The sequence below is a fragment of the Balaenoptera physalus genome, assembly GCF_965194825.1.
Source record: "Balaenoptera physalus genome assembly, chromosome: 8".
NCBI lineage: Eukaryota > Metazoa > Chordata > Mammalia > Artiodactyla > Balaenopteridae > Balaenoptera > Balaenoptera physalus.
The window spans coordinates 104,499,189-104,517,331 of NC_138887.1; the positions used below are offsets into that span (position 1 = coordinate 104,499,189).

Sequence of the window (18,143 nt, forward strand, 5' to 3'; positions counted from 1 at the left end):
AAATAAGTAGCATTTCCTTTCATCTCTTCTTTCTCTATTAGTTACTCGTCGCCTAAGTATCTGAAATGCAGGATTTGGTGGAATTGGTCATTTTACTTTACAGAAAAATCATTTCAGAGCAGCTTTGAAGGAAGGTCAAGCATTTGTCCTCGTGGCTTCTTGTAGCCATTCCCAAGCACTGCGTGTAGCACCTGGACATGCTTGGAATCAGGAAGGGCCTCGATGTAATTTAGATGAGTAGTTAATTCGAATCAAAGCAAGCGGGAAGCGAGTAAATTTAACTTCAGTGATTATGATTCCATTTGATTAAATCTCTACTTTTGATTACATGTATCAGTGAGAACATGCTCTAAATACACCCAACTATTAAATACTGAAGAGTATGAATAGGATGAACCAGGGACATATGGAAGAAATTCCACTATTCCTCAACTAGAATATAATCCCCTGCAGCTTTACTAAAATATTTTTAGAACAAATGAAAGGAATTACTTCTTTACATATGGGGCTTATTACACCATTTGTTAACTAAAATGTACAGTTCATTACCATGGAAGGTAGTACTGGTCCCAAATCTACATACCTTCTTGTAAGACTTAAATTGATGATAGCTTCTTTTTTTTTTTTTTTAACATTTTATTTTATATTGGAGTATAGTTGATTAACAATGTTGTTAGTTTCAGGTGTACAACAAGGTGAATCAGTTATACATGTACACGTATCTATTCTTTTTAAAATTCTTTTCCCAATTAGTTGTTACAGAATATTGAGCAGAGTTCCCTGTGGTATACAGTAGGTCCTTGTTGGTTATCTATTTTAAATATAGCAGTGTGTACATGTCAATCCCACAGTCCCTAACTATCCCTCCCCCGACCCTTCCCCCTGGTAATTATAAGTTCGTTCTCTAAGTCTGTGACTCTGTTTCTGTTCTGTAAATAAGTTCATTTGTATTATTTTGTTGTTGTTTTTTTTTTTTTAGATTTCCCACGTAAGCGATAGATGGTAGCTTCTTAGCATATCAGGTGAATTAATAATGTGGGTAATGTTCATAGCTCTTTGGTAAACGTGCAGTTGGACAGCTATCTTTCTGATCCTTATGTTGTCCTTTGGCTATAGTCCCTGGAGAAAGGGAGCTTGGCTGAATGCGCTAGAGGTCTTACTCAGTGTTACATTTCTTAAATCTTTGTTTTATATTTGTCAGGGTAAAAAATATATATATATGCTTTTTATTTCTCTTGTTTTGCATGCTGTAGGAGGTTCATATTAGAGATGGGGCCAGTTAAGGAAATGACGGATAAAATCTACATTTTAGGTTATTGATAACGTTATTTAGGTGTCTGCCTTCGTGTTGCATCAAGGCCACTTCTTTATTTGGCAGATAGTAGGAGCTGCCTTAAACCTTTTCATTTTCTTTGCGCTTGTTGGTGTCATAATCCAAAGATACTCCACACTCAAACCGGCACTGAATCTTTCTCATAGCAAAAACACACAAACAAAAACTTGTGTCAGCTTCCCTCAGCTACCGCTGAGCTGCTCCATCCTTCCGAGGAAGCTAAGGCCGCATTGGGGTGAGGCCCTCACTTCATCCGGCGACCAGCACCGCGCCCGGCAGCCCCTGCCTAGCGCTCACCTGCACCGTGGCCTCCGTCTTGGAGCTCGCCTGCTTCTACTCGGCCCTCATCCTGCACGACGATGAGGTGACCGTCACGGAGGATAAGATCAATGCCCTCATTAAAGCAGCCGGTGTAAATGTTGAACCTTTTTGGCCGGGCTTGTTTGCAAAGGCCGTGGCCGGTGTCAGCATCGGGAGCCTCATCTGCGGTGCGGGGCAGGTGACCTCCGACCACCAGCAGGAGGTCCTGCCCCCTCCACCACTGCCGCCCCAGCTGAGGAGAAGAAGGTGGAAGCAAAGAAAATCTGAAGAGCCTGACGATGACATGGGCTTTGCTCTTTTTGACTAAACCTCTTTAGTAACACATGCAATATAAAGCTGAGCTGTGTGCTGCTTAAAAAAAAAAAAAAAAGTGTGTCCAGTGAAATTCTTCCTTTGGTGATGTTTAGGAGTGAGGTCAGATATGATTAGAGCACCTTTGTGTGTATCTTAGGCTGTACTTTATTTTTCTGGGCTCCTCTAGCTCCTGGCCCATATCATCATTATGTTCTCTAATCAGATTGGGCTGTAAGTTTTTAACAGGGGGGTTAACTTTGTGTTTGCAGCCTGATTTAGGGCTGGGCACATACTAAGTGCCCAGGAAGTTTAATGAATGAACAAATAAGAAAAATGCAAAGAAGACAATTTTAAAATTAGAGGAAACGATTTTTATTTAAAAAAAAATCTCAGCACTACAGAGTGGGGTCTAAGGACCAGCAATACCAATGTCACTTGAAAGTTAGAAATGCAAATTATCCCTTGGGGAGGGGTGATTAAATTGGAATCCCTGAGTGCAGGGCCCACAGGAGTCTCTAGATGATTCTACACATGCTAAAATTTGAGAACACTCTTTATAACATCACAGACATCACGGAGTCCTGTAGTTTTGTAGCATTTATGCTTTGCAAAGCAGTCTGCCATCTGGCATCTCACCTGAGTGAGACTTACTGTTGGCCTCATCGCAGGTAGGGGCCTTATTATTAATCCCAGATCTACCCAGGGAAGTGGGAAAGCTGCAATAATTTGACAGTTTCACAAAGCTGGTTGGTGGTGGAATTAAGAGGATAAGTTGTCTGTATCCGCCATGGAAGTTTGCTTTCTGGCTTATGTAAAGATGATGGTCCTAACTCATTTCCTGGGCCTGATTTTGTTCTTCCTCAGGAGAAGGGCGGTATTTGCGCTGACACATCCATTCCCGCACCCGTACAGTCCCCACCCCCAGCCCCGCTGTGATCAATGGCAGGCCTCTCAGCGATAGCTGGACATGTTAAGAAATGTGATCAGCCGCCACAGAGTAAATGAGTCTTAATTGACTCACTTGAGAATCAGACTGATGACTTAGAGACATGTAAACAGTTCCCCTAGAAACGTTGTACGTTCTTGTACTAAGACCAGTATACAACTAAGTACTAAGAATATACACCTAAAATCATAACTTTTCTTGTCTTTGGGAAGTGGATTTGTGGATAAATTTTGCAATGTTCCATTATGATGAAATATGATTTTTCAGATGGGTGAAAAAGGCTTTTCTTCCCCCTAGCTTTATTGAGATAATAACTGACATAACATTGTGTAGGTTTAAGGTGTACAATGTGTTGATTTGATATACTTAAATATTGTAAAATGATGACCACCCTAGCATTGGCTAACACCTGCATCACATCACATAATTACCATTTCTTTTTTGTGGTGATAACTTTTAAGATGTACTGTCTTAGTAACTTTCAAGTATATAATACAGTATTAACTATAATCACTATGCTTTACCTTAGCTCCTCAGATCTTATTCATCTTATAACTTGAAGGTGGTACTCCTTGACCACCATCTCCCATTTTCCATAGCCCCTGGCAGCCACCACTCTAGTCTCTGTTCCTTTGACTTTGGCTTTTTTAGGCTCCACATATGAGTGAGAACATATAGTATTTGTCTTTCTCTGTCTGGCTTGTTTCACTTAACCTAATGCCCTCAAGGTCCATTCATGTTGTCGCAAATGTCAGGATGTCCTTCTTTCTCATAGCTGAATAATAGTCCACGGGGTGTGTGTGTGTGTGTGTGTGTGTGTGTGTGTGTGTTTTGTGGCCATGCCACGCAGCATGTGGGATCCTAGTTCTCCGACCAGGGATCGAACCCCTGTTCCCTGCAGTGGAAGCATGGAGTTGTGCGTGTGTGTGCATATGTTATCTATTCATTCATTGATGGACACTTAGGTTGTTTCCGTGTCTTCGCTCTTGTGAATAATGCTGCAATAAACATGGGAGTGCAGATATTTTTTGAGAGTCTGTTTTCATTTCTATTGAATATATACCCAGAAGTGGGATTGCAGTATATGATAGTTCTTTTAATTTTTTGAGGAACCTCCATACTATTTTTCATAGTGGCTGCATCAATTTACATTCCCACCCAACAGTGTACAAGGGTTCCCTTTTCTCCATATCCTCCCCAACACTTGTTATCTCTTGTCTTTTTGATGATAGCCCTTCTATCAGGTGTGTGGTGATAGCTCCTTATGGTCTGATTTGCATTTCCCTGATGATTAGTGATGTTGAGCACCATTTTGTGTACCTTTTGGTCATTTGTGTGTCTTCTTTGGGAAAATGTCTGAATAGTTTCTCTGCCCATTAATTGGATTGTGTTTTGTGTTGTTGTTTTTGAGTTGTGTGAGTTCTTTATACATTTGGGATATTAACTTTTTATCAGATGTATGGTTTGCAAATATTTTCTCCCATTCGTAGGTTGCTTTTCATTCTGTTGATGGTGTCCTTTGCTGTGCAGAAGCTTTTAATTTGATGTGGTTCTCTACTTGTTTATCTTTGCTTTTGGTGTCACATCCAAAGAGTCATTGCCAAGGCTAATGTCAAGGCTCTTATTCCTGTGTTTTCATGCAAGCGTTATATGGTTTCAGTTCTAAGTTCAAGTCTTTAATTCATTTTGAGTTGATTTTTGTGTATGGTGTAAGAGAGTGTTCCAGTTTCTTTCTTTTGCATATGACTATTCAGTTTTTTCATCATCTTTTGTTGAGGAGACTGTCCTGGGAAAGGCTTTTGAAAGAATGATACTAATACTTTAATTCAAAGAAAAAGGGCCTGGGTTTATTTTCTAATTTCAGTCCCTTATTTGCCACACGTTAGAACTAGAAGTTCATTCGAGGTCATCTACTAAGAATTCAGAAACTGAGCATGAGAGGCTGACTTGACAAGTGGGGAAGTGACACAGGAAGGCAATTACTAGAGCCAGGACCAGTTCTTTTTATTTTTACTGTGTTTCATTCTATATTGCTAATAGTTTTTTCCTGTTCTTTTCATAGTGCAGATGGAGAATTAGTCAGCACTCCTCAAATAGTAACTGCTCTTTACATGAAGATTGTTATTAATAAAAGTGGTGAAACTAATCTCTATCCCTTAGAAGTAGGTATTAGGTAACCTTGAAGATTAAATGGCATCTATGTCCTGTTTGAAATGAAAAATATTAGCTCAGCCAAGCTTATTATGAAAATGTGTATGTGAGATACAGGAGTGTAAAACTAAGACCATTTTGATATGAAATAATTGATGATCAGTTTCTTTTAATTTTTCATATAAAACCTAAGCTCAGAGTTCAGTATTTTCTTATCTTTTAGAACATAGAAGTAGGGAAATAAATATTCTGTGGTTAATGCCTTTGTCTGTCAGTGGGAAAATGCAGAACCCTGATATTAAGGTCTCAGCAGATAAGTAGTAGAACAGAACTGATTTTCTACCTTGTGTGTGTATCTTTACTTCGTGACCAAGTAAGGCAGCTTCTTGGCTGCTAACATGGATTTTCCAGCCAAATGACTAATTCAAGGTTTCCTGGATGTTAAATTTAGATTCAGATAGTTGAATCTCACCTTACATATTGAACATTTTTCACAGCTTGATGATACAGCTTTATACCATAGACATTTCTTGATTTGTGCAACTGTGACTATTCCTTAACATTTTCTTCTCCTTAATCCTCTGCCTTTTTTCATGGTGGCACTCCAAGATGAGATACATAGGGGTAGCTATGGGTAGGAAGTTAGTAGGCTATCTGGGAGAATAAGTAACATTTTGCTTGTATTTATAAGAAGGCTGTTTTTAAAACCGGCCAGGTAATCGGAAGTATGTTTAAAGAACAAATATTTGCTTCTTCTTGACTCTTTCATGTTTTTTAATACAAAATAGATTTTAACACAGTATTATTAAAGTTAGCTCTGAATGCATATATATCTTTCAGCTTGTAACTATATTTCTTTTCGTTCTCATGTTTATGTTGATGAGGTTATCTTTCTGAGAGGAGAATTTTGTGTGAAATATTTTTGTTGTGGTCTTCTAATTTCCTTCCAGGAGATTACAGTCAGTAATACGTATTTCCTTGCCACTTGTTATCTGTAATCCGGTCTCTATCTCCCCCATCTGCTGGAGCTCATTGTTTCATTCTTTCTTTGAATAAATACTCATTTATTGCCTGTCATATGCTTACTATTATGACAAATACTGGAATACTGTGATAAATCAGACATAGTTCTTACCCTCATTGAATTTACAGTCTAGAGAGGGAGCGGCAAGGACTGGAGGAAAGGAGACTCCTCTAAGGGTTGTTTTAATAATCCAGGGAAGAGATGATAAGGCCTGCATTAACAGAGTAACAGTGGCAATGGGCTAAAGTAGGCCCATGGTAGAGGTAGTAAAGAGGTAGAAATAAAAGAGGTTGGTAATTGGTTGGATTTGAGGAAGAGGGGAGGGGAGGGATGATTTTCTGGGGTAAGTGATACCGTTCACTGACTTAGGTAAATGGAAAAGTAGGTTTGGGGAGGAGAATGATGAGTTTTATTTAAGACATGTTAGGTTTGATGTCTACAGCTCAGGAGAGCCATCTGGACAGAAGATACGTTTGGGAATCATTAGCGGGTGGATGATTGAAGACATAAGTGGTGAATGAGCTCACCCAGAGAGAGTATGAGGATTGAGAAGAGTTGACAGCATTTAAGGAACAGGCTGAGGAAGAGATTCTTGAGAAGGCACAACCAGGGAGGTGGAAGGAGAGTGGAAGAGTATAGGGTTGGAGCCCGTGGAAAGCAGTGTTTCAAGGAGGAGTGAGTGGTCAGTAGAAACAAGCACTGCACCTCCTTGAATAAGGACTGAAGAGGTCTCATTTATTTATTTATTTAGATGTATAGTTGATTTATAATGTTGTGTTAAGTTTCAGGTGTACAGCAGAGTGATTCAGTTATACATGTGTACGTATCTATTCTTTTTCAGATTCTTCTCCCTTATAGGTTATTATAAAATATTAAGTATAGTTCCCTGTGCTGTACAGTAGGTCCTTGTTGGTTATCTCTTTTATATAGAGTAGTGTGTATATCTTAGATTGAGCAAAATGATGATTTGAGACTTTTGCAGGAATTGTTTTAGTAGAGTACCAGGGGTAAACTGGTTGGCAGTGAGAAAATAGAGGCAGGATAGACTGTTCTGTTGACGCTCTTTCCAGCCTTGGTTTCTGTAGCATTTGATAGTACTGATAACTCTGGCCTCTTCTCTTAAATTACTTTTTTTCCCTAACATCCTTTAAAAGAAACATTCTCCAAAATCGAGTCCTTTGGTCTCTATCTCTGAGCTTTAGTTGTCTTGTCTATAATGTGGGGATAAAAGTAGTACCTTCGTCATAGGGTTCTCCCGAGGATAAAGTGTGCACTTCACACAGTGCCTGGCCTGTTGTCATCAGTGTGGCTGTGAAGACGTCGTTGTGTCTTTGTTGTGGTCCTCGTCGTCGTCATCATCATCTCACTCCAGCCTCACCGTTTAAGGGCTCTCATCCGTCATGACAGCTTTAGCTCCTGGCCCCGTGCAGAGGACCCCAGGTTGGTGGCTCTAGTCCTAGACTTCTCCGAATACCGCCACCCTAAATTGCTCATTCTTTTACTCATATGTACTCAGGCACCCACACAACTTAACTGTTTTTTCCACCCTAGGCATTGGGCCATGTGTTGGGGGAGAGGTGTGGGTACATAACCACACATAAACGGGGGCTGTGTTCTTACTCTCTGGCCCAGGAGGCCATGCATGTTGCTCCTTTGTCACATCTCTCAGTCCATTGTGATCATCTGCTTTTTTTTTTGAGGGATTATAGAATGAAAGGGGAATGAAGGAATTGGCTGTTATTCTGTGAATTAGACCTCTTTTAGTTAGCAGTGACAGAACCCACCTCCAACTAACAGAATTAAAGAGGGGTTCTATTGGGATGATACTAGTGTATCTTACAGAACACAAGCAGGACTTCACTAAGCTGGGGGAAGGACAGAGATGCAGCTGGGCCATGGGGACATCTGGAGTATCTCTTGTCCCCCCCCTTTTCCCCCTCTAGATGGTAACCGTTAAAGGTATAGGAAGCAATTTACTGTTGTTTTGCACTTGCTTTTTAGTATACTTTCACTTATATTATTGCATTTAATTCTCACACTTTGTGATTAGGAAATTGTAATGGAGGAAATTTGTGTTTGAGGAGCCTGAGACTTGGAACAGTCCCATGATGTACTGAAAATCCCATGGCTCTTCAGCAGAGAGCTGGTACCAAGTCCAGCTTTCTAATGCCAGTCCTTTATACCAGCATTTATACCACATTGCCATCCCAGGATTGAAGTATTCTTTCAGTGACTGTGATGTTGTATCGCATATTATTGCATACTGTTGTTTTGTGACTCTGGAAATAACCTCTGTGTGTGTGCGTGTGTGTGTGTGTGTGTGTGTGCGCATTCACACGCACGATTTTCTTCTGACTGGTAGAAATTGCAATTAATTGAAATTCTAATCTCTATGGTTCTTAAGCTTATTCCTGTCTGAGGCCTTTTCTTATTCAATTCAGTTTAAGGAATCTCTGGTAATTTAATGATTCTGCCTGCTCCTTTGTCTTTTGGATCAGTGGTGAAAACCTTGATCCTAACAGGATTTAAGCAACTGAGCTAGTTGCAGTGTCATGTTTTATTTCTTCTTTTATTTAGTCTATATTTTGTTGGCGGAGTACGGTGGGGAATGACTTTTTTTTTTTAACATCTTTATTGGAGTATAATTGCTTTACAATGGTGTGTTAGTTTCTGCTGTATAACAAAGTGAATCAGCTATACATATACATACATCCCCATATCTCCTCCCTCTTGCGTCTCCCTCTTACCCTCCCTATCCCACCCCTCTAGGTGGACACAAAACACCGAGCTGATCTCCCTGTGCTATGCGGCTGCTTCCCACTAGCTATCTATTTTACATTTGGTAGTATACATAAGTCCATGCCACTCTCTTACTTTGTCCCAGCTTACCCTTCCCCCTCCCTGTGTCCTCAAGTTCAGGGGATGACTTTTGTGGGGCTTTGTGTGTGCAGGTTATCCTGAGTGTGTCTGCAGTGAAAGGCAAACACTTGTTTTCTCAATCTAGTGTTGGGTGGGCAGCCAGCGAGTATATGTGAATATTAACAGCATATTTCAGTTTATTTCTGGTAGCTTTAAATTGGGCCAGACTAGTGCATTTTATGTCTTGTTTATGTGAGTGATTCCTGGTCTTTCTTATTCTTGCTGCATTGGGAGAGAGTCACTTGCTTTTTCATTTTCTTTTTTTAGGAGGGCATGTGTTGGTGAGGAATGGTCAGCCTTTGCAAAGTGTGTGATTGACTTGGATTCTTTCCCTTATTAGCCATTCACTCCTTATCCCACTGCTGAGTTCAGCATCCAGTGCTCCCCTGAAACCCTTCTTGCCAAGGTCACTGGGACCCGTGAGTTGTACATTTTTGTCTTTACCTCAGCTGGCTGCCATGTAGCCTTGGCTCTGTTGCTATTCTCTTCTCCACTGTCTTCTACAATTTTCTTTCCTGTCGTCGTTTTCCTGCCTCGCTACTTCCTGAACATCTCTTCACTGCTGCTATTTTGGGGGAATGTTGGCTTGCTTGTCTTACTCTGCATATTATCCCTGAGTAATCTCATCCTCTCAAATATTTATCACTTTGTAAATTTCCAATATCAGTCTCACTCCTGAGCTCCAGACTTGCATAACCAAGGACCGGTACGTAACACCTTAAACTAAACATCTTCAGATCTAAACCCAACGGCTCTCCTTTTCAACAGTTTCTGTCTTCACTTCATTCTCATTCTGTCTCCCTCTTCCCACTCTCTCTTTCTCTCAGGAGGGGTAACCATTGTCTTCAGAGTTGCTCAAGCCAGAAATCCAGACAAAGGGATCCTGAAACCTCCTCTCTCTTTAATACAGTACCATTACCTCAACTAATTCTGTCCATTTTCTAATGTGATCCATCCATCAGTTGTGTGAGGCTCCTGGAACAGGTATTAATTAATACTTTGGTTTTACAAATGGGAACACTTGAAGAAGTTGAGAGATTTTCTCATAATTACAGGGTTAGGAATTATCAATGTTGGGAAAGAACGTGCATCTTTTGTTTCTTTACCGGTTACTTATGTAAGAAGGAAAAACAAACAAAAAAACAAGTGAACCAAAAGAGAAAAGCTAATGTCCTCCTGGTAGTAAGATTCTGAAGGAGTCAGTGTTCATAATACTTTACTTTTTGAGACATCAGTTTCCTTTTTTCACTGTTCTATATGTTTTTACTTCACCACAGGGGAGGTGTTGGGCCCTCACTGTCCTGACTCAGAGCCACAGCTGATGATTTAAAAAAACAAAAAAACAAAAAATACAGATAAATTGAGATATAATTCACATACTACACAAATCACCCATTGAAACAGTGGTTTTTGGTGTTATTCACAGGGTGTGCTACCATCACTGCTCTGTAGTTCCAGAACATTTTTGTCCCCCCTACAAAACAAACCCCATATGCTTTAGTGGGTAATTCCCGCCTACCTAAGAACCACTAACATATTTTCTATCTGTGTAATTTACCTATTCTGGATATTTCATATAAATAGAATCACACAAAGTCACAAAGTAGTCTTCTGTGACTTTTTTCACTTTGCATAATGTTTTCAAGGTTCATGTTGTAGTATGTATCAGTACTTCATCTCCTTTTATAGCCAAATAATATTCTATTATATGAATATACCTTGGGTTTTTTTGGTCCATTTGTTAGTTGATGGACATTTGGATTATTTCCACTTTATGATTTTACTATTACTATTTTACTACTATTTTAATATTTTACTATTATGAATAATGCTGCTGTGAGCATTTGTGTACACGTTTTTGTGCACATGTGTGTTTTTGTTTTTCTTGGGTATATACCTAGGAGTGGAATTGCTGGGTACATATGGTAACTCTGTGTTTAATGTTTTGAGGAACTGCCAAGCTGTTTTCCAAAGCAGTTGTACCATTTTTACATTCTCACCAGTGCTGTATGAGAGTTCAAATTTCTCTACATCCTTTTACCAGTACTTTTTATTGTCTGTCTTTTTGATCATACCCATCCAAAAACCAGTATCTCCCGGTTTTGATTTGCATTTCTCTGATGGCTAAGATGTTGAGCATCTTCTGTTTGCTTATTGGTCATTCATATATCTTCTTTGGAGAAATGCATATTCAAATCCTTTGTCCATTTTAAAATTTGGTTGTCTTCTTGTTACTAGTTGTAAGAAATCTTGAGGTATTCTAGATACAAATCCTTTATCAGGTAAATTATTTGCAAATATTTTCTCCCATTTCTTTTCACTTTCTTGATGGTATCATTTGCAGCACAGAAGTTTTAAGTTTTAATGTCGGAGCTGTGGGTTTTATTAGTATTGTCGAGACTGTGCTGTGGTGAGGCAGAGGAGAGCTTCCCTCTCTTTGAAATTGGTGGATGTTTCAAAGTAGGCGGAGTGGCAAATAGAGTCTCTTGATTTCCGGCCTGGCTCTTCTTTTTTTCTTCCTTCTGTAGCCTGTCTTATGGCTCTGACAGTCACACTACAACACATCTATCTTGGTCTTGATCCTCCAGGTGTGGCAGAAGGTGGTCGTGTGTTGCATTTTATCCAGGGATTGCTATTTCCATACTGTTAAGATACCGTGGATTTCATTTTACACCTCAGTTCCCTCTTAGGTCTCTTTTCTAAACAGAGCACTGCCCCTGGTTGCTGAGTTGCTCTTGTCCTTGAGTGGCAGCCGAGGTGTGTGCAGTCATGGAGTCTAGTGGCCCTAGAGATAACCAGACAGCAGCCCCTCCATTCAGAGAAGCCACTCCTCTTCCAGTGTTTTCTGCTTTATTGCTGGTTTGTAGGCCTGTACCTAGAACTTCATGCCATTGGGAAGTTGGATACCAGCATGCCTTATGCTTCTGAATGTCATGAATCGACATCATTTCAACAGAAAGACGCACAAAGAAAACAAACTAGTGGTTACCAAAGGGGAAAGGTGAGGGAGAGGGATAAATTAGGAGGTTGGATTAACATGTACATACTGCTATACATAAAATAGGTAATCAACAGGGACCTACAGTATAGCACAGAGAACTCTCCTCAGTACTCTGTAATAACCTATATGGGAAAAGAATCTGAAAGAGAATAGATATATGTATAACTAAATCACTTTACTGTACACTTGAAACTAACACAACATTGTAAATCAACTATATACCAATATAAAATAAAAATTAAAATCATTCCAGAAATGTTGGGGTATAGCATAAGGTTACTACGTTTTAATTTTGTCAAGTAAGGACATTTGGCAATATAACTGCAGTCATGGAAGAAAATAACAGATTTTTCTTACCAAGAGAATACCAAGAATATCAAACAAACTTACCTTTGTGAAACGTGAATATATGGTCTTATTTTTCTGTCTACCACTGAAAAATACATTGTGGTCTGTGGATTGACATTTGGGAACCACAGGCTTTTACATACTCAGCATAAATCTTTATTGGAAAAGTAGAACCTTACTTAATCAGGTGTTTTCTCTGTATGATGCCAGATACCAGTCTTACATAGATTATTTACCTACACTGAATTAACTATTTTAGTTGTTAAGTTAGATACATCTTCCTGTACTTTGTACCTCTTTCTGCTGATTTTGAGTAGTTCTTATATAACACAGATGAAAGTGAAGAATTGTTTTAGGTAAATGTGAGTATAAGTATGAATTTACCTTTAAAAGATTTTTAAAAATCATCATTCAAAGGTAGAATGGCTCCTATTTACAAATACAATGTGTAATTTCTGGATTATATATGTATATTCTAGACTTGGAGGAATATGTACATTTTTATTGATTCTGTCTTGTCTAAATCAAAGTGTCAGAGATATTAGGGTTTTATCATAAGATAATTATTGCCTGTCACATTGGCACATTAATTACAGTAATTGGGCAATAAAGAAGCCATAGGAATAGATATTATGCTATACGTTTTGATGAGATTATAGTTATAGCCTCTTATTTATGGTAATAAAATCTTGTTAATCGACATTGCTGACAAGATATTTTGCTTTTTCTACTTTCCAGGTTGGTTTATAAGTCTACTTAGGAACTATGAACTGAGAGCCACAGATTATACAATAAAGGTCACATTCCAAAATTGTCTGCACTCATTCATGGTATACACATTAAATTCATTCAGCAAATATTTGCTGATCACTGTTCTGAGTGCTCCTGCATGTACAGAGATGTATAAAGCAGTGCCTGCTCTAAAAGGCTAATTATGGGGAAGAGAGGTAAAATGTCTATATATAAATAAATGTGACCCACATTGATTGAGTCACATATGTGAGCCGTATGTGATAAGGTCCTTAAAAGTGGAATAAAATACAACTTCAGAGGAGGAAAGGATGATTCCAAGTGTGAGTGATCAGTGATGCTGTAAGGCTCAGTGATGGGGGAATTACTTTGCATCCATGACATGAAGCTCTGAGCCATCTCTGAATATACATCTACACTGTAAAACTATAGAGAGAGGTAGGTGGCTCAGTGCTCTGACATGGAAATCAACTTTTGTTCTAGGGTCAGCTGCCTTGCAACCTCATTTTGTGTCCTTGAGTATATAAAATTGATGTAATAATATGTGTCCATCTCAAGATGAAAAATGAGATAATGCAGAGGTCCAAGCTGCTCCCTGTGGTGAAAGTCAGATTGCTCGGCAGGTGTGTAGTTTTTTCAGGCAAGTTAGGCCATACATTTGAATGGGAGTAAGCGCAGCTTTCCATGACTAAAAGGATTAGTGTCCTTACCAAAGTGCCCAATTTATTGCTAGAGAATAGCACATTCTCTGTAACATTTAAACTGTTGTCTGAAAAATTGCCTGAATTCCTTAGAAAAACTACCTATATAAATAGAGAGTATAGTGATCACTGAATTATGTTAAAAAGGAAACAAATGTTTATTGAGCTGCTACTCCTGGTTTAGGGACTTTACAATTGTCTTTAAAATTTTTACACCGTGTCCATTTTTTTAAATTGAAGTATAGTTGATTTACAATATTATGTTAGTTTCAGGTGTGCAGCAAAGTGATTCAGTTAGACATATATATTTTTCAGATTATTTTCCATTATAGGTTATTATAAGATATGGAATGTAGTTCCCTGCACTATATAGTAAATTCTGTTGCTTACCTATTTTATGTATAGTAATTTGCATTTGTTAGTCCCATACTCCAAATTTATCCTTCCCCCTTCCCTTCCACCTTTGGTAACTATAAGTTTGTCTTCTACATCTGTGAGTCTGTTTCTGTTTTGTATATAGATTCATTTGTATTATTTTTTAGATCCCACATATAAGTGATCACATAATACTTGTCTTTGTCTCTCTGACTTCACCATGTCCATTTTATAGCAGAGGAAACTGACACTTAGATAAATTTTCAAAAGTTACTTAGATTAGACAACTGTTTGAAATGAAATCTGTTGAACTTTAGTGAGCTGTTTACATGGTAGTGTGCTACTTCACTTTAGTTTGATGTTTTTCTTGCAGGCCAGTGTCAATCATTTTGTGTTTGTTTGTATGTAAATGTTTATTTTTTTCACTAGGTTACTTCTAGAACTGCTGGAGTTGCTGTTTGACAAGTTTAATGCTGTAGCTGCTGCACACTCTGTGGTCCTGGGATACCTGCAAGACACTGTTGTGACTCCACTGACTCAGCAGGAAGATGTCAAATTGTATGACATGGCAGACGTGTGGGTGAAGATCCAAGATGTTCTGCAGGTAAGATCCTTTTACAGGGGGTGCCGTCTTGATTCAGGATAGCAGGTAGGAACATAAAAAAATCAGCCACCTAAAATATTCTCTTAATCATAAACAGAGTGAGAATGTAGTGTTCCTATTTAAAGGTGATGTTATGGACTTCTATCATTTTCAAAAGACCTTTTAAACAAACTTTTTTTGGCCAGGCTTTAAAATTAGGAGATTCTCAATATGTAGCAATCAAGGATCTATAGTATCTGGCTTTCTGTTGTAATGTATTTTACTTCACTGGAAGTAAATGTACCACTTTGATTGATCTGTTGAAGATCGGAGGAATGATATTACTGTTTGGTATGATGCTGCAGAGGTGGTATTTAGAAATTTTATTATATTTTCTCTCCATGTGCCAGGAAAATATATTTGATTTGGCCAGATGAAAATGAGAAATACGATTAAGAGCTAGCTGAAGCAAATTTGACATAGCTAAATAGAAGTGACTTGGTTAGACAGTATCTACTAATAGGAAAAAAATTAAGTATATATAGGGAATTGAAAAATATAACTGTGTAGAAATGAAATTATTTGCATGGCAAATAGGATTCTTTGCAGGAAAAAAATAAATCATGTATGTAAATTGTAGTTATTTTTGAGAGTATAGGCATGCTCTTGGTGGATTGATTGATTCCTGGTTATTCATTCATTAGACAATTTTTTGGATATGGTCTGTGTGCTTTATTGATGGTTCAGTAGAAAGAATATAGGTTGCAACTATATTCTATTAGTTTGTTTTGCTGCTATGTCAATTACCATGTGCCCATAGTAGGTGCTTGATGAATATTTGTGTGTTGAATAAAATATCTTTATTGCTTGGAAACTGGTTATTTAATATTTTATATCTTGGTTTGCTAATCTGTCATGGAAACATATGCTTTTCAGGTTACATGTTTATTTTAAGGATGAAATAAGATAATAGATTTTAAAGCTATTTCAGAAATAGTTAGAATTAAGGACTTCTGGTTCTGTCCATGATGTGGTTACCTCCTACCATAAGTAACTTGAAAACTGGGTGGACTCAGGCCATCGGCATGGTCAGTTGAGAGAAGAGAGTACATGAGGTCACTTTCACATTCATCCCAGCTTCTTCTCTGGGGACACTTTCAAACTATGACATAGGAAAGTGAACATACATCAGCAGGCTCTAAGTAGTAGATGAAGCAGAGTTCAGGGTTCAGGGGTGCGGAGGCAGCTGCGGTTTGTGGGTTAGGATACTGAAGGAGAGGGAATTGCAGAGAGAAGGAGCCCCAGGAATCTGAAAAGAGTATTGTCGAGCCTTTGGTCAGATGTGAAGTTTCACCCACTCCAAGGCAGAAAATAGCTACTGTGGGACTGTGAGCTGAATGGAAATTGCAGAAGTTGCCAAATGCTCAGAAACGGTGGAGTTCAGACCAGCCAGTGTGGGGAGAACTTGGTGAACATCCTGTGCTTTCAGATGTGACCTCAGATGTTTCAGGAATTGGGCTGTTCTAGCCATAGTGTACGTGATACTGTAATTTCATGTAACAAAGCCCCAAACCAAGTCTCTACAGTATTAGTCTGATCCACCTGTAAATAAAGTAATGTAATCTAGTATCTCAATAATGAAGCATCCACATTGTGCAGCATACAATTATTATACTTGCAAAAAAGCAGAAAAATGTGACTAATAACCAGAATTTTAAAAATTTGATGAAAATTAATATCTGAAATGAAAAATTTACCAGATGGATTTAACAACAGATTGCATGCTGTAGAAGAAAGGATCAGAAAACTTAAAGAAAAATCAATCAAAACCAATCTAAACTAAAGTACAGGGAGAAAATAGACTGAAAAGAAAAATAAGCAAAGCCATAATGTCCTGTGGGACAGTATCATGCTGTCTAACATTTGTGTGGTTGGAAGTACAGAGACAGAGCAGGGAGAGAGATTGGGGCAGTTAATTGTTGGAAGAAACAATGACCCAAAATTTCTAAATTTGTTGAAAAACATAGACCCGCAGATCAAGAAGTTCAACAAATCCAAGGAAGTTTAACACAAAGAAAACCATATCTAGACACATTATCATCAGGTAGCTGAAAAGCAAAGAAAAAAATCTTAAAGATAGCCAGAGGAAAAAGAGTACATTGCCTACAGGGAACCAGTGATAAAAATTTTCACTAATGTCTCATCAGAAACAATACAAGCTGGAAATCAATGTATGTCATCTTGAAAGTGCTGGAAAATACAAAAATTGTCAATCTAGAATTTTATATTCACCAAAAAAATCATTTGAAATGAAGGTGAAATAGTGACATTTTCACATTAACTAAAGCTGAAAGAATTTGTTTTCACTGGACCTGCACTTAAAGAAATGTTAAAGAAAGTTTTTCAGGCTAAAGGAAAACAATACCAGGTGGTAACTCATCTACAGGAAAATATAAAGAAGGCCGGAAGTGGTAAATATGTGGGTAAAAATAAAATATATTTTTCTCATTTCTTAATTTTTGTTTAAAGCAAAACCAATAGTAATGTATGTGGGTTTTATAATATATTTCAAAGTAAAATGTATGACAATAATTGCACAAAAGATGGGAATAGGGTAAATGAAACTCTACTGCTGTAAGTTTCTTACATTATACATGAAGAGGTACAATGTTTAAGGTAAACTGTGGTAAGTTAAGGATACATATTATAATCCCTAGAGCAAACATTAAATTGTAAAATAGATGTATAGCTGAAAAGCCAGTAAAGGGCATAAAACTGAATAGTGAACAAATATTTGATTAATCCAAAAGAAAAAAGCAGGAAAGGAAGAAAAAAGAACAATGAAGGAAGAAAAAAGAACAATGAAGAAAGAAAAGATAAAGAACAAAACAAAGACAGGATGAATAGAAAACAAATAGTAACATGTTAGACTTATACTGCCCATATAAATAATTACATTAAATGTTAATGGACTAGATACTTCAATTTAAAGGCAGAATTTGTCAGATTGGTTTAAAAAAAAGAAAAACCCAACCATACTGTTTACAAGAGATACGTTTTATGTTGTTTTTTAAAAAATTTTAAAATAACTTCAAACTTTTAGAAAGGCTGTAAGAATAGTACAAAGGGTGCCCATATAACCCTTAATTCAATTTCAACTATTGTTAGCATTTTGTCACTTTATCAATTGTTTTCTCTATGTATATATGTACTTGTGTGTGTTTTCTCTGTTATCTATTTTCTATATTCTAGTTTTGTCGATTGACCCAGTAATGTTTTTTAGGGCAGTTTTGGGTTTTTTTTGCTCCTCCAGTAGAGAATCCAGTCTAGCATTAGATACTGTATCTGCTTTTCATGCCTCTTTAGTTTCCTTTAAGCCTGAACATTTCCATAGCCT

General features: G+C 37.8%; 1 protein-coding gene and 1 pseudogene across 3 annotated transcripts in view; both read left to right on the forward strand.

Annotated features, from left to right (window-relative positions):
• EXOC4 (exocyst complex component 4) overlaps nt 1-18,143 on the forward strand; it is an 808,183-nt gene that overhangs the window by 99,367 nt on the left and 690,673 nt on the right. For both annotated transcript variants that reach the window (XM_082472899.1, XM_082472898.1), the window contains exon 7: nt 14,593-14,767. In XM_082472899.1, the coding sequence (XP_082329025.1) occupies nt 14,593-14,767 (175 nt within the window). The remainder of the gene's footprint in view (nt 1-14,592; nt 14,768-18,143) is intronic.
• Nucleotides 551-14,580, forward strand: LOC309666458 (large ribosomal subunit protein P1 pseudogene; annotated as a pseudogene). Its single transcript has 2 exons — nt 551-557; nt 1,558-14,580. The product of its transcript is annotated as a large ribosomal subunit protein P1 pseudogene (transcript).